The following is a 12,908-nucleotide window of genomic DNA, read 5'->3' as shown; positions in this document are numbered from 1 at the left end:
ATTAAGGTCATCCCAGGAAGGCCATTTAGACAAGAAAATAGTACTTATAATAAAATAAATTTCTCAGACAGTTCTGTGCTTACCAAGACTACAAGTTATAAAAAATGAGTAAAGAATATTTGAAGCATTTTGTCCTACAACGATGGGTTGTTTTTGAAAGTGTACCAACTTTTTACGTAGAGAAAGCAACTTAAATGTTTACTTTTTTAAAAAGCATAAGCATGTGAATATTTTGCAACCCAAGGATTTTCTCACAATTTTATTCATTCCTCTTGACTAAAGTTTCCTAGAGAAACTGCATGGGTAAGTGACTTCATGTCTTTAAATTTCTTGAAACCATTAAAAAAAAAATCTTGGAAAGTGATTTTATCTTGCCTAAATACATGATAATTTTTTTACTTTGTTACTATTATAAAAATTAATATTGGCATATGAATTTTATAAAGCTCTTCATATTTTAAAAATATATCTTAATTCTCAATATACCAGGAAAAATACCATTACCATCTGTGTCCATTAATCTTAAAATTTAAAACTATATATTTTAAGTCATATTATGAATAATTTACAGAAGTATAAAGGGATAGCCTAATTTAAAACTTTAAAAGGAATTTTAACACAGTAAACACAATTTTTATTTCATTTTTTTTTTTGGCTTTGAAGTTATATATACTTGAAATGAGTAATGTCAGTTGAAGGTAACTAACGGCTCATTACCTGCCATGCATGAACCTGGAATATATCCATCTTGTTAATTATGACTCCAGATTTCAAATACGTTTCTATTAGGTTCTGGCTTATCATTACTCTGGTTCTTCTTGCATGTGCATTACCAAAATGCAATACTTTAAAAAACTTTGACATAATTTTTTGAAGAAGGATGGCAATGATTGGAAAACATTTTAATTTTTTGATTTAAAAGTACAAATTAGAATAAGTCCAGTAATTTTTTCATTTCTACATCATTTATTTACTTTCAGTCACATTTGTGTACATACCTGTCTTCAGCATATTTCACTTAGGAACTATGTCAAGTAAATTTTGGTGGCTAAACATCATAAAAGGTGAAAGAATACTGCCAAACTATCTACTTAGCAAAATTAGATGGTCCAGGTCCTTGTCGTAAAATATTGCAGCATGAAGCGCTTTCTGTTGAGTAAGTGGATGAGAATACCATATTTGCTTGTTGTCCTTAGAAATGTATGGTTCACTCATCCATTCGTGAGTTTGAGAAAACTCATTTAGAATATGCACCTGAAGACTCATGGTCTGAGGTTTTCCCTACATGGTCAGTTTCATCACATCATTAGGATCTAGACTGTCCTCTCTTTGCATTCACCTTCTGATTCTCTTAATAATTGTGAAAATTCCTCCGTTAATGTTCTCCTACTTGCCATTATGGTCAAAATGAAAAATTCTAAACTCTCAACTGTACTACTCATTGAAAGCCTTTTAAAAAAAAAGAAAGACTCAAAAGCTGGTGTCTTTCCAGAATTTTATACCTTCTCAAAAGATGATGTTAATACTGGGGGCAATGCGATATGAAAACTAAGGATGAAGTAATAGTGATCATTTATTGTAAAATAATTACATGGGTATAATTAGTAATGATTAAATAATTCCTGAGCTAATGAAATATCTCAAAAGATGTAGGAAAAATTGAATAAAATTAAGTCACTGAGATTCCATAATGTATCTTAGAGTTATAAAAGGGTCCAATGGACATGCATAGGGATTGAAAGATATAATGAATTTTATTATATTTTTAAAAAGTAGGTTTTCTCGGGCTTCCCTGGTGGCGCAGTGGTTAAGAGTGTGCCTGCCGATGCAGGGGACATGGGTTCATGCCCCGGTCCGGGAAGATCCCACATGCTGCGGAGCGGCTGGGCCCGTGAGCCATGGCCACTGAGCCTGTGCATCCGGAGCCTGTGCTCCGCAACGGGAGAGGCCCCAACAGTGAGAGGCCCGCGTACCGCAAAAAAAAAAAAAAAAAAAAAAGTAGACTTTCTCTTTATCCCTGGGAGAATATTAAGAAAAAGCAAAAGTCATGAAATCAATCCTTATAAATAGTTAGTTGCTCAAAACAAAACAAAAACTAAAATTTTGTCCAGTGGACCCAGATGGTGTCTCTAGGGTTAACAATCATAAAACGTTTTCAGTTAAAGTAACAGGTAAAAAGGTACTTCTTAAAGAACTAAAAACTTTATAAGGCGGCAGAGATCACAGGGGCAGAGTTCCCAGCCCATGATTTCTTTCCCCATAGGGCTGGGCAAGTGTGGCTATTTTTGTTCTTCTAGATCCTAACACTCAAGCCAAAGATAACTGGCCCAAGTGTGGACAGCTGACCCAAGTTGAGAATATGAGTTCCTCTTTTTCCAGATTTTGAATCATATGAAACAAACACGGGACACCGGAACCAAAGGGCTACGTCTAAGCTAACAGCACCATGGAGCCCAAAGTCTCGAGCAAAATCAAACTGCAAAGAGGCAGGAAAGAAGACATCTTTCAGAGAAGCCAAGCTACAGAGTGAAGCAGGTATGCAGAATCCAGACAACATGCCCCAGTGCGGGCAAGAGGGTAACCAATCCTGGCTGAACTTCCTGCAATTTGAATTATTCACGTTCTTTATTACAACACCCCTTTACTTAAGTCAGAATTGGTTTTCTGTTTCTTGGAAACAAGAAATCCCTAAAACGGAAATCAGTGCCAGGAATAGGATTGTAATAGGCTCTGTGTAGAACTAGCTGTGGAGTCAAGGCAGAGGGATGGGGTGAAGGCAGGGGTGAGAGAGAGAATTCCCAATTCCATAGAAAACGGGTGGCATAGAGGTAAGAGGTGGCAAAATACCTAAACAACTGCCCCAAATCTCTTGGGCCCAAGCCACATGTCACTAAAGCCACAGCTTCAGATTTAAGTAATCAAATGTTGAAATGGAGGAATGTGTTAATTCCCTTTGGACATAATTTAAAAAGTCAGTGGCAACGAGTTTTCTGTACCAGGTTGTCGGGCTAAAAGTAAATAGGAAAAAGCAGGAAATTACATATCTATGTTTCATAAAGGGAATTCTTTTCTGCTGAGATTGTTGAAGGTAAGATCCGGATATTATTCATGAATTTAGAAAAGCTCAGGGCTCAGGAGCCTAGCAGTTGAAAGGAGGATAGCTACACTAGTTGGGGAAGCTCAGCCCTTTTCCACAGGATGAACCCCCAGCCCCCAATTTCCAAACCCTAGTAAAACACGTCCCTAGATTGGAATGTAACCTGTGGAGGGGAGGGATTTTTAAGGGCAGACTAGGGAAGAAGTGCTTCCTGTCCTACAATCCAATCCTCTTTCAAGTCACTTTTCCTCCTTTATTCTCTTGAGAACAGAGCCATTAAGAATAATGGGGTCTAAGAAGAGCTGAATAACAAAAAGTCCTGAAGGAATGGTCATTAGGTGGCCTGGTGATTAAGAGAGCAAGCTTACTCGCGCCCCGGTCCACCCCAGAAATTCTTGGCATCACCTTTTAGTCAGTGATGCACTCAAGAAAGACAACGATTGAAAGCCCACTGAAATACTGGGTAGTTATCACCAGAAGAACGGGTCTTAAACAAGCAACTACACCAACTCACGCCAACGGCCTCTTCTGGAGGCTCCGACTCAAGCAGAAAAGGATGCTGGCACCAGACATTACTTACTGTAGACAGGAGGACTCTCTAATGTCCTTCAGAAGAGTAAGTCTGAAGGATAACAGAAAAAGGAAATCCTTCTAATGGCCAGATCCTAGGACTGTCAGACATGACTTAGGAACATATTCTACTGCTAACAGCCAAGAAACAGATTTGTGGTATTTATTTAGGGGCAGACTAGTGACCAGTATATGATCCTGTTTTCTAGGTTTCTTCCCCACCTCTAAGTCATCCTCCTTTTCTAATCGATAATTTTTGTTGAGGTTTTTCCTACTGTATTGCTGATGTGATCGTAGTACCATGTGCCAATAAACCCAGAGGTCATTCTGTCAGGATGGTGGTTACAAGCACTGGATAGAGACTGAAGGGCAGACATTTGTTGCTGTACCTATAATACTGGATGACATTAGGCAAGATTATCTTGAAGGATAAGTTTGTTCTGCCGAGAAGAAATATAGTGGTAAGACATTAGTGGAAACAACTTGTCCACATGCAGTTCTTGGGAATGATTTTAAAGTCCCATTTTTTTTTTTTTTACCAGGTGACCCCATTTTCAAGGATTCCACAAACATGGTACAAGACTGTGTGTACAGTGCATATTCCTATGAAGAGGTCCTGCCCCATCATCCTGGCCACAACTGACTGAGACCCCTGATGACATTGAGATTCAGTTTCTGAAGGACCTGAACTAAGATACAAAGACAGGTAAGCAGGCAAGGGTCAATGGAGTTGCGAGGCTCTATAGAGCTGGGCTCAGAGTGTGCACCATGGAAGTTCAAAGGCATGAACAAGCCAAGGTGATGGAGACAGGGCTAACATGTCACCCATGTGAGGAAGCAGAAATGAAGAGGCCTTCAGAGAAACCAGTTCACAGAGAGAGAATAAAGCAGATGCATAGATGCTTATGTGTAAGAGAAAAAGAATGAGGAAGACAGAGGGAAAGAGACACAGAGGGAGAGGGAGAGCAGAAAAAAAGGAGGGTAGGGGACAGAGACAGAAGCAGAGCCAGAGGCAGCTAGAGACACAGAGAAAGAGATGAACCAAACCACTGGTAACCTTCTGGATGCCACACTGTCAAGCTATACTTCCTGCAATTAAATTCCAGATTTCTGATGCTTTTTAACAATTCTGCTTTACAAGCTATTTTAGGTAGATTTCTGATTCTTGCAACCAATTATTGAGCTAAACATCTGCTCCTTGATTATACCTGCTTTAAAAAAAACTTTTTTTACTGCAGTATAGTGGATTTATAATATTGTGTTCCAGGTGTACAGAAGTGATTATTTTTGCAGATTATATTCCAATATAGATTATTACAAGATAATGGGTATAATTCCCTGTGCTATACAGTAAATCCTTGTTGCTTATCTATTTTACACATAGTTTCTGTTAATGCCATACCCCTAATTTGTCCCTCCTCACTTCCCCCTCACCTTTGATGACGGCAGGTTTGTTTTCTAGGTCTGTCTGTTTGTGTTTTGCATATTACATTCATTTGTAATTTTTTAGATTCCACATGTAAGTGATGTCATAAGTATTTGTCTTTCTCTGTTGGACTTCACTAAGCATGATATTCTCTAGGTCCACCCGTGTTGTTCCAAATGGCAGTTATTTCATTTTTATGGCCAGGTAATATTCCACTGTGTGTATCTACCACATCTTCTTAAGCCAATCATCTGTTGATGGGCACTTAGGTTGGTTCCATTTCTTGGCTATTGTAAATAGTGCTGCTATAAACATTAGGATGCATGAATCTTTTTAAATTAGTGTTTTTGTTTCCTCTGGATATATACCCAGGAGAGGAATTACTGGATCATATGGCAGTTCTATTTTTAGTTTTTTAAGGAACCTCCCCAGTGCTGCACCAATTTACATCCCAACCAACAGTGTATGAGGGTTCCCTTTTCTCCACACCCTCTCCATCATTTATTGTTTGTAGATTTTTTGATGCTGGCCATTCTGACTGGTGTAAAGTGATACCTCATTGTAGTTTTGATTTGCATTTCTCTGGTAGTTAGTTGAGAAATGATGTTGACTATCTTTTCATGTGCCTGTTACCCATCTCTGCCTTCAGAAAAATGTCTATTCAAGTCTTCTGCCCATTTTTTGATTGGATTGGGTTTTTTTGATAGAGTTCTATGAGCTGTTTAAATAGTCTGAATATTAACCCCTTGTCAGTCGCATCGTTTGCAAGTATCTTCTCCCATTCTGTATGTTGTCTTTTTGTTGATGGCTTTCTTTGCTACGCAAAACTTACAAGTTTAATTAGGTCCCATGTGTTTATTTTCGCTTTTATTTCTTCTGTATTGGGAGACTGATCCAAGAAAATATTGCTACAATTTATGTCAAAGACTGTTTCACCTATGTTCTCAGAGTTTTATGGTTTCATGTCTTATATTTAGGCCTTTTAACCATTTTGAGTTTACTTTTGTATATTGTGTGAGGGAATGTTCTAATTTCATTCTTTTCCATGTAGCTGTCCAGTTTTCCCAGCACCACTTGTTGAAGAGACTGTGTTTTCTCTGTTGTATATTCTTGCCTCCTATGTCATAGATTAATTGATCATAAGTGTGTGAGTAGTAGCTGCATCTTTTAAATGTTTAGTTTGCAACTATGGAAATATATGTGCTGCCTAATATAAAACTGGGGCACTCCAAAAAGGTGAGGCTCTCAAGGGAGAGGAACTATATAAGTTGTAACATCTTAACTACTTTCCAAAGACACACTTGGTTTTAGTCAATAGTAATAATAGCTAACATTTACTAAGCACTTCTTTTAGGCCAGTTTCAAAAGCTGTACATGTATGATTTCAACTACTGTTCATAACAAATGTAGGATATATTATCCTACATTTTACAGCTAAGGAAATAGATTAAGGTCACACAGTCTAAAGGGATAAAAGGTATGGTCTACTATTTAGATTAAATTGACACTTGGAAAAGAATATATGCATTCATTTAAAACTCACTTCAAATTTTTATTGAATGCCTATTATGTACAAAGTACTGGTTTAAACTAAAACTGGTTAGTATCAATGTTACAAATATAAAGTCTTCTTAAATATCACTATTCAAAATAAATCTTCCTTTCTGTGGTAAACACACACATACACATGAAGATGTACTTTCAAATTAAGTTTTTCAATTTCCAAAATACCTCCTTTAAAACAGAAGGGAATAAATTCCAACATTGCTATTTTCAATGCATTAACTATTTTAAAGTACACTGGAATATTTGAAGATTGCTTGCTGCAAAGTGGACTCACATGAAAATAAACCTTGCTTTCAGAGGGACGTCTACATTAATACACTGCAATTAATTAAATGGCTATGTAAGTAAGTTATACACACATATCTAAAAAAGTAAAATGACAACAGAGGAGTTTTTCATGGAAGGTGATGCGTCACCATAGATTCTGCTTCTCTTGATTTTCTGAGCAGAGCTTGCTTGAGGGCACTAATTTTCTCATCAAGTTCAGCCAGTGAATAGTTCTGCTGTAAACAATAACAAATTGCTGAAGTATCTTAATGCAGATAAAGTTCTAAATGTACTATAAATATATAAAAATCCAAAAGCATGGTAAATACCTTTTTCTCATGAGAATTTAAAAACTGAACTATATATTAATGTTGACTATACTATAAATTTAAAGGCATAAAATAACAAGGCTTAAATATTTCTTACTTTTGCTTTTCTAATGACTAAGCTCTCCTGGAACTTTTATACTTTTTGAAAGGATTGTAAAAGCATTTTTTCAACTGACTGACTATTCTCATAATCAATAGTAAAAAAAAAAGTATTTAGGACTAGTTTAACTGCTTAAAATAACTAGAAATTCTCTTTTGATAGATTAACTGCAATCAACTACCTCTCCTGGAAAAAATGGATACTCTCAAATAAATATACTCAAAATTTTACAATCAAAAAAATAAGGAGAGGGGGATCAAGATGGCAGATGAGGAGGATGTGGAGCTCACCTCCCCACACAAACACATCAAAAATACATCTACATGTGGAACAGTTCTCATGGAAAACTAACTGGAACCTGGCAGAAGAACTGTACAACCACAGCTGCAAGGAAGATCTCTACAAAACCAGGTACGACAGAAAATAAAACACATCAGGTCAGGACGGGTACCCCTGGGAGGAATATGTAAGGAAGAGAAGGTTTGCATGGGTGAACCCTGGCATTGGGGAGCAAGCAGGTTAGGCCACAATCCTGAATTCCAGTCCTGGGGTCCTGCACAGGGGTGAGAAGTGCCCTTGCCTGCTGGGAAGTCCACTGGGACAGAGAGAAGGGCTGGAGAAACCTAGACTCTACCCAGGAGGAGTACATGTGCTGGCTTCCCAATAATCAGGGTGGAGAGAGCCTTGCACTGGTGGATGCTGCCTCATTACACCTCCCAATCCGAAGGGGTGTACACCCCCGGCCCTGTTCACCCCACACCACAGACTGAGAGGTCTGGGCCAACTGAACACTGGGAAAAAGATGGTCTAGTGATGCAGGGACAGAACAGGGTGCCTAGAGTATGATCCGGGTGGGGCAGCAGCAGCCATTGTCAGAGCACTCAGGAACACAGTGGTTCATCTCCTAGCGAGAGTGCCCTGGAATGTCCAGTCCACACTGCAGCTTAGTGCTAGATTCTAAGAGAAGACTGCCACGGAGGCAGCCCAGATCTCAGGCAGCAGTGCAGCCACCTCAATTCCTGCAGTCACAACACTCCTCCATGCCATACCTTTGCACTAGATCCGGGACGAATACAGTAGAGGAAAACACGTAGCCTTGGGCTGCTTCTAAGCAGAACCACAAACACCTACACAGGCAGTGCATAGGTTCTCTCTGACTGCACTGGGCCTCACTTGCTTCAGCAATCACCTTCTTGGGGCAGGGCACACACTCAAGGTTAAAGAAGCCTGATCTAACCCAACCCTCTGGGCTTCTACAACAACTGTGAAATAGACTCCACCCTTGACAGGGCGGTGACAGCAACAGCAGAGAGAAAGCCCTGCCTCACACCCTGCACAGGCTTTAGATACTCCAACACCAACCACATCCCCTATTAAGGGGATAATGGCCAGCACACCCAGAGGAAAGACATGGCTGTCATCCATACTAAAACCATCCCTTGCACCAAAGACACTGGATACAGTTTACACAGAAATGTCCCCACATAGAAACAATCCTTCAAGAAGACCACAGTAGATAACTTTCTGCCTCTATGAATTTAGAAGAAAGTTAAGTAAAATATATAAAACAAATACTAACAGACATAAAAGGAGAAGTTGACTATAATGCTAGGAGACTTTAACAGCCCACTGACATCAAAGGACAGCTCATCCAGACCGGAAATCAGTAAGGCAACAGAGGTACTAAATGACACAATATACCAGTTGGACTTAATTGATTTGTACAGGATGCTACATCCAAAAAACCCAGAATACACATTCTTTTCAAGCACGCATGGAATGTTCTCTAGGATAGACCGACCATAAGGTCACAAAACAAGCCACAACAAATTTAAGAGGACAGAAATTATTTCAAGTATCTTTTTTACTGAAAATGGTATGAAACTAGAAATCAACCACAGAGACAAAAACAGGAAAAGGAGAATAAAAAACATGCACTAAAAAACCAGTGTATGAATGATGAAATCAAAGAAGAAATCAAAAAATACCATGACAAACAGAAATGAAAAACACAACTTTACAAGATCTATGGGATGCAACAAAAGCAGTTCTAAGAGGGAAGTTCATAGGGATATAGGCCTTCCTCAAGAAAGAAAAATCCTAAACAACCTAACCTACCAGCTAAAATAATTAGGAAAAGAACAAACAAAAATACAAAATATCAATAAAACCAAGAGGTGGTTTTTTTAAAAGACGAACAAAATCAACAAACCTCAAGCCAGGTTCCCCAAGAAAAAGAGGACCCAAACAAAATACGAAATGAAGAGCTATAACAACTGATACCAAATACTACGAACAGTTATATGCCAACAAATTGGACAAACTAGAAGAAATGGACAAGGTTCTAGAAACACAGCTGCCAAAACTGAGTCAAGAGGAAACAGATAATTTGAACAGACCAATCACTAAAAGTGAAACAGAATCTCTAATTAAAAAAAAAAACCCCACAAAACTCCCTGCAAACAGAAGTCCAGGACCAAACGGATTCACCGGGGAATTCTACCAAACATAGAAAGAAGAACTCATATCTATCCCTCTCAAAGAGGAGGGAAGTCTCCCAAATTCATTCTATGAGGCCACCATCACCCTGATACCAAAACCAGAAAAAGACACTATAAAATAAGAAAATTACTGGCCAATATTTCTAACAAATATAGATGCAAAAGCCTCAACAAAATATTAGCAAACCGAATCCAACAATACCTTCAAAGGATCATGCACCATGATCAAGTGGGATTCATACCACAGTCACAAGGATGGTTCAACATATGCAAATCAATGTGATACACCATATTAACAAAAGGAAAGACAACACATGATCATCTCAATAGATGCAGAAAAAGCATTTGAAAAAATTCAACATCTATTCATGATAAAACCTCACAAAGTGAAAATATCTCACCATAATAAAGGGCATTTATGACAAACCCACAGCCAACAGAATATTCAAGGGTGAAAAGCTCAAAGCCTTCCAGCTAAATTCAGGAACGAGCCACTGATGCCTACTCTTACCACTTCCATTTAACATACTATTAGAAGTCCTACCACAGCAATCAGACAAGAAAAAGAAATAAAAGGTATCCAGATTGGAAGTGAAGAATTAGAACTGTCACTATTTGCAGATGACATGGTACTCTACGTAGAGAACCCTGAAGTCTCCACACAAAAACTATTAGAACTGATAATGAATTCAGTAAGGCAGCAGGATATGAGATTAATATAAAGAAATCTATTGCATGTCTTTATACTAATAATGAAATATCAGAAAAAAATTTTGAAAGGCCCATATAAAACCATGTCGAAAACAAAAAACCAAAACAAAAAAAACCTAGGAATAACTTAACCAAGGAGGTGAAAGACCTATATGCTGATAAAATGGCCATACTTCCCAAGCAATCTACAGATTTAATGCAATCTCCATCAAAATACCTATGACACTTTTCACAGACCTAACACATAAACCTAAAAGTTACATGGAAACACAAAAGATCCAGAATTGCCAAAGCTCTCCTGAAGGAAAAGAACAAAGCTGGAGGTATAATACTTCCAGACTTCAAACTATACTAAAAAGCTACAATAACCAACACAGCTCTGTATTGGCAAAAAAACAGACAAATAGATCAATGGAACAGAACAGAGAACTCAGAAATAAACCAATGCACCTATGGTCAATTGATCTACAGACCAGGGAGGTAAGAATACACAATGGAAAAAAGACAGGTTTTTTTTGGTGGGGAAAATGACAGACTCCAGGAAGGCTAAAGCCAAGGACTACTTCCCAGTACTTCTGCTGCCAGTGTCCGTGTCCCTGTGGTGAGCAACAACTGCCCCCCACCCATGCAGGAGACCCTCCAAAACTAGCAGCCATGAGGCTGACACAGTCTTGGTGCTCTGAGCAGGTGTCAGGCCTGTGCCTCTAAGGTGGGAGAGCTGAGTTCAAGACATTGGTCCGTCAGAGACACCCTGGTCCCACATAATATAAATCAGCGAGAGCTCTCCCAGAGATCTCCATCTCAACACTAAGACCCAGCTCCACTCAACAACCAGCAAGCTCCAGTGCTGGACAACCCATGCCAAACAACTAGCAAGACAGGAAAACGACACCACCCATTAGCAGAGAGGCTGCCTAAAATCATAATAAGCTCACAGACACCCCAAAACACATCACCAGATGTACTTCTGCCCACCAGAAAGACAAGATCCAGCCTCATCCAACAGAACACAGGCACCAGTCCCCTCCACCAGGAAGCTTACACAACCCACTGAACCAAACTTACCGAAGGGGGATAGAGACCAAAAACAACGGAAACTACAAAAAGGAGACCCCCAAACACAGTAAATTGAGCAAAATGAGAAGACAGAGAAACACAGAGCAGATGAAGGAGCAAGGTAAAAACCCACCAAACCAAACAAACGAAGAGGAAATCTACCTGAAAAAGAATTCAGCATAATGATAGCAAAGATGATTCAAAATCTTGGAAACAGAATGGAGAAAATACAAGAAACATTTAACAAGGAACTAGAAGAACTAAAGAGCAAACAATGATGAACAGCAGAATAAATGAAATTTAAAATTCTCTAGAAGGAATCAATAGCAGGTTAACTGAGGCAAAACAGGTAAGTGACCTGGAAGATAAAAGAGTGGAAATAACTAGTGCAGAGCAGAATAAAGAAAAAAGAATGAAAAGAATTGAGGACAGTCTCAGAGACCTCTGGGACAACATTAAACACACCAACACTCGAATTATAGGGGTCCCAGAAGAAAAAGAGAAAAAGAAAGACACTGAGAAAATATTTGAAGAGATTATAGTTGTAAACTTCCCTAATATGGGAAAGGAAATAGCCAGTCAAGTCCAGGAAGCGCAGAGAGTCTCATACAGGATAAATCCAAGGAGAAAGATGCCAAGACACATATTAATCAAACTATCAAAAATTAACTACAAAGGAAAAATATTAAAAGCAGCAATGAAAAAATCAAGTAACATACAAGGGGATCCCCATAAGGTTAACAACTGATCTTTCAGGAGAAACTCTGCAAGCCAAAAGGGTGTGGCAGGACATATTTAAAGTGATGAAAGGGAAAAACCTACAACCAAGATTACTCTACCCAGCAAGCATCTCATTCAGATTTGAAGGGGAAATCGAAGGCTTTACAGACAAGCAAAAGTTAAGAGAATTCAGCACCACCAACCCATCTCTACAACAAATGCTAAAGGAACTTCTCTAGGCGGGAAAGACAAGAGAAGGAAAAGACCTACAATAATAAACTCAAAGCAATTAAGAAAATGGTCACAGGAACATACATATTGATAATAACCTTAAATGTAAATGAATTAAATACTCCAGCCAAAAGACATACACTGAGTAAATGGATACAAAAACAAGACCCGTACATATGCTGTCTACAGGAGACCCACTTCAGACCTAGGGACACATACAGACTGAAAGTGAGGGGATGGAAAAAGATATTCCATGCAAATGGAAAACAAACAGAGCTGGAGTAGCAATTCTCATATCAGACAAAATAGACTTTAAAATAAAGACTATTACAAG

At 38.5% G+C, this 12,908-nt stretch overlaps 1 protein-coding gene across 4 annotated transcripts in view; it reads right to left on the bottom strand.

The window, feature by feature from the left end:
• Positions 1-6,789: 6,789 nt before the first annotated feature.
• Positions 6,790-12,908, bottom strand: part of MBIP (MAP3K12 binding inhibitory protein 1) — a 35,036-nt gene continuing 28,917 nt past the window's right edge. For 3 of the 4 annotated variants that reach the window (XM_082649318.1, XM_082649320.1, XM_082649321.1), the window contains one exon: positions 6,790-7,162. In XM_082649318.1, the coding sequence (XP_082505444.1) occupies positions 7,055-7,162 (108 nt within the window). In that variant the 3' untranslated portion in view covers positions 6,790-7,054. The remainder of the gene's footprint in view (positions 7,163-12,908) is intronic. The other variant, XM_082649319.1, reaches the window with a different exon arrangement.

This window comes from Grampus griseus, assembly GCF_964374135.1.
Source record: "Grampus griseus genome assembly, chromosome: 2".
NCBI lineage: Eukaryota > Metazoa > Chordata > Mammalia > Artiodactyla > Delphinidae > Grampus > Grampus griseus.
This window is presented reverse-complemented; position numbering and strand designations above follow the sequence as displayed.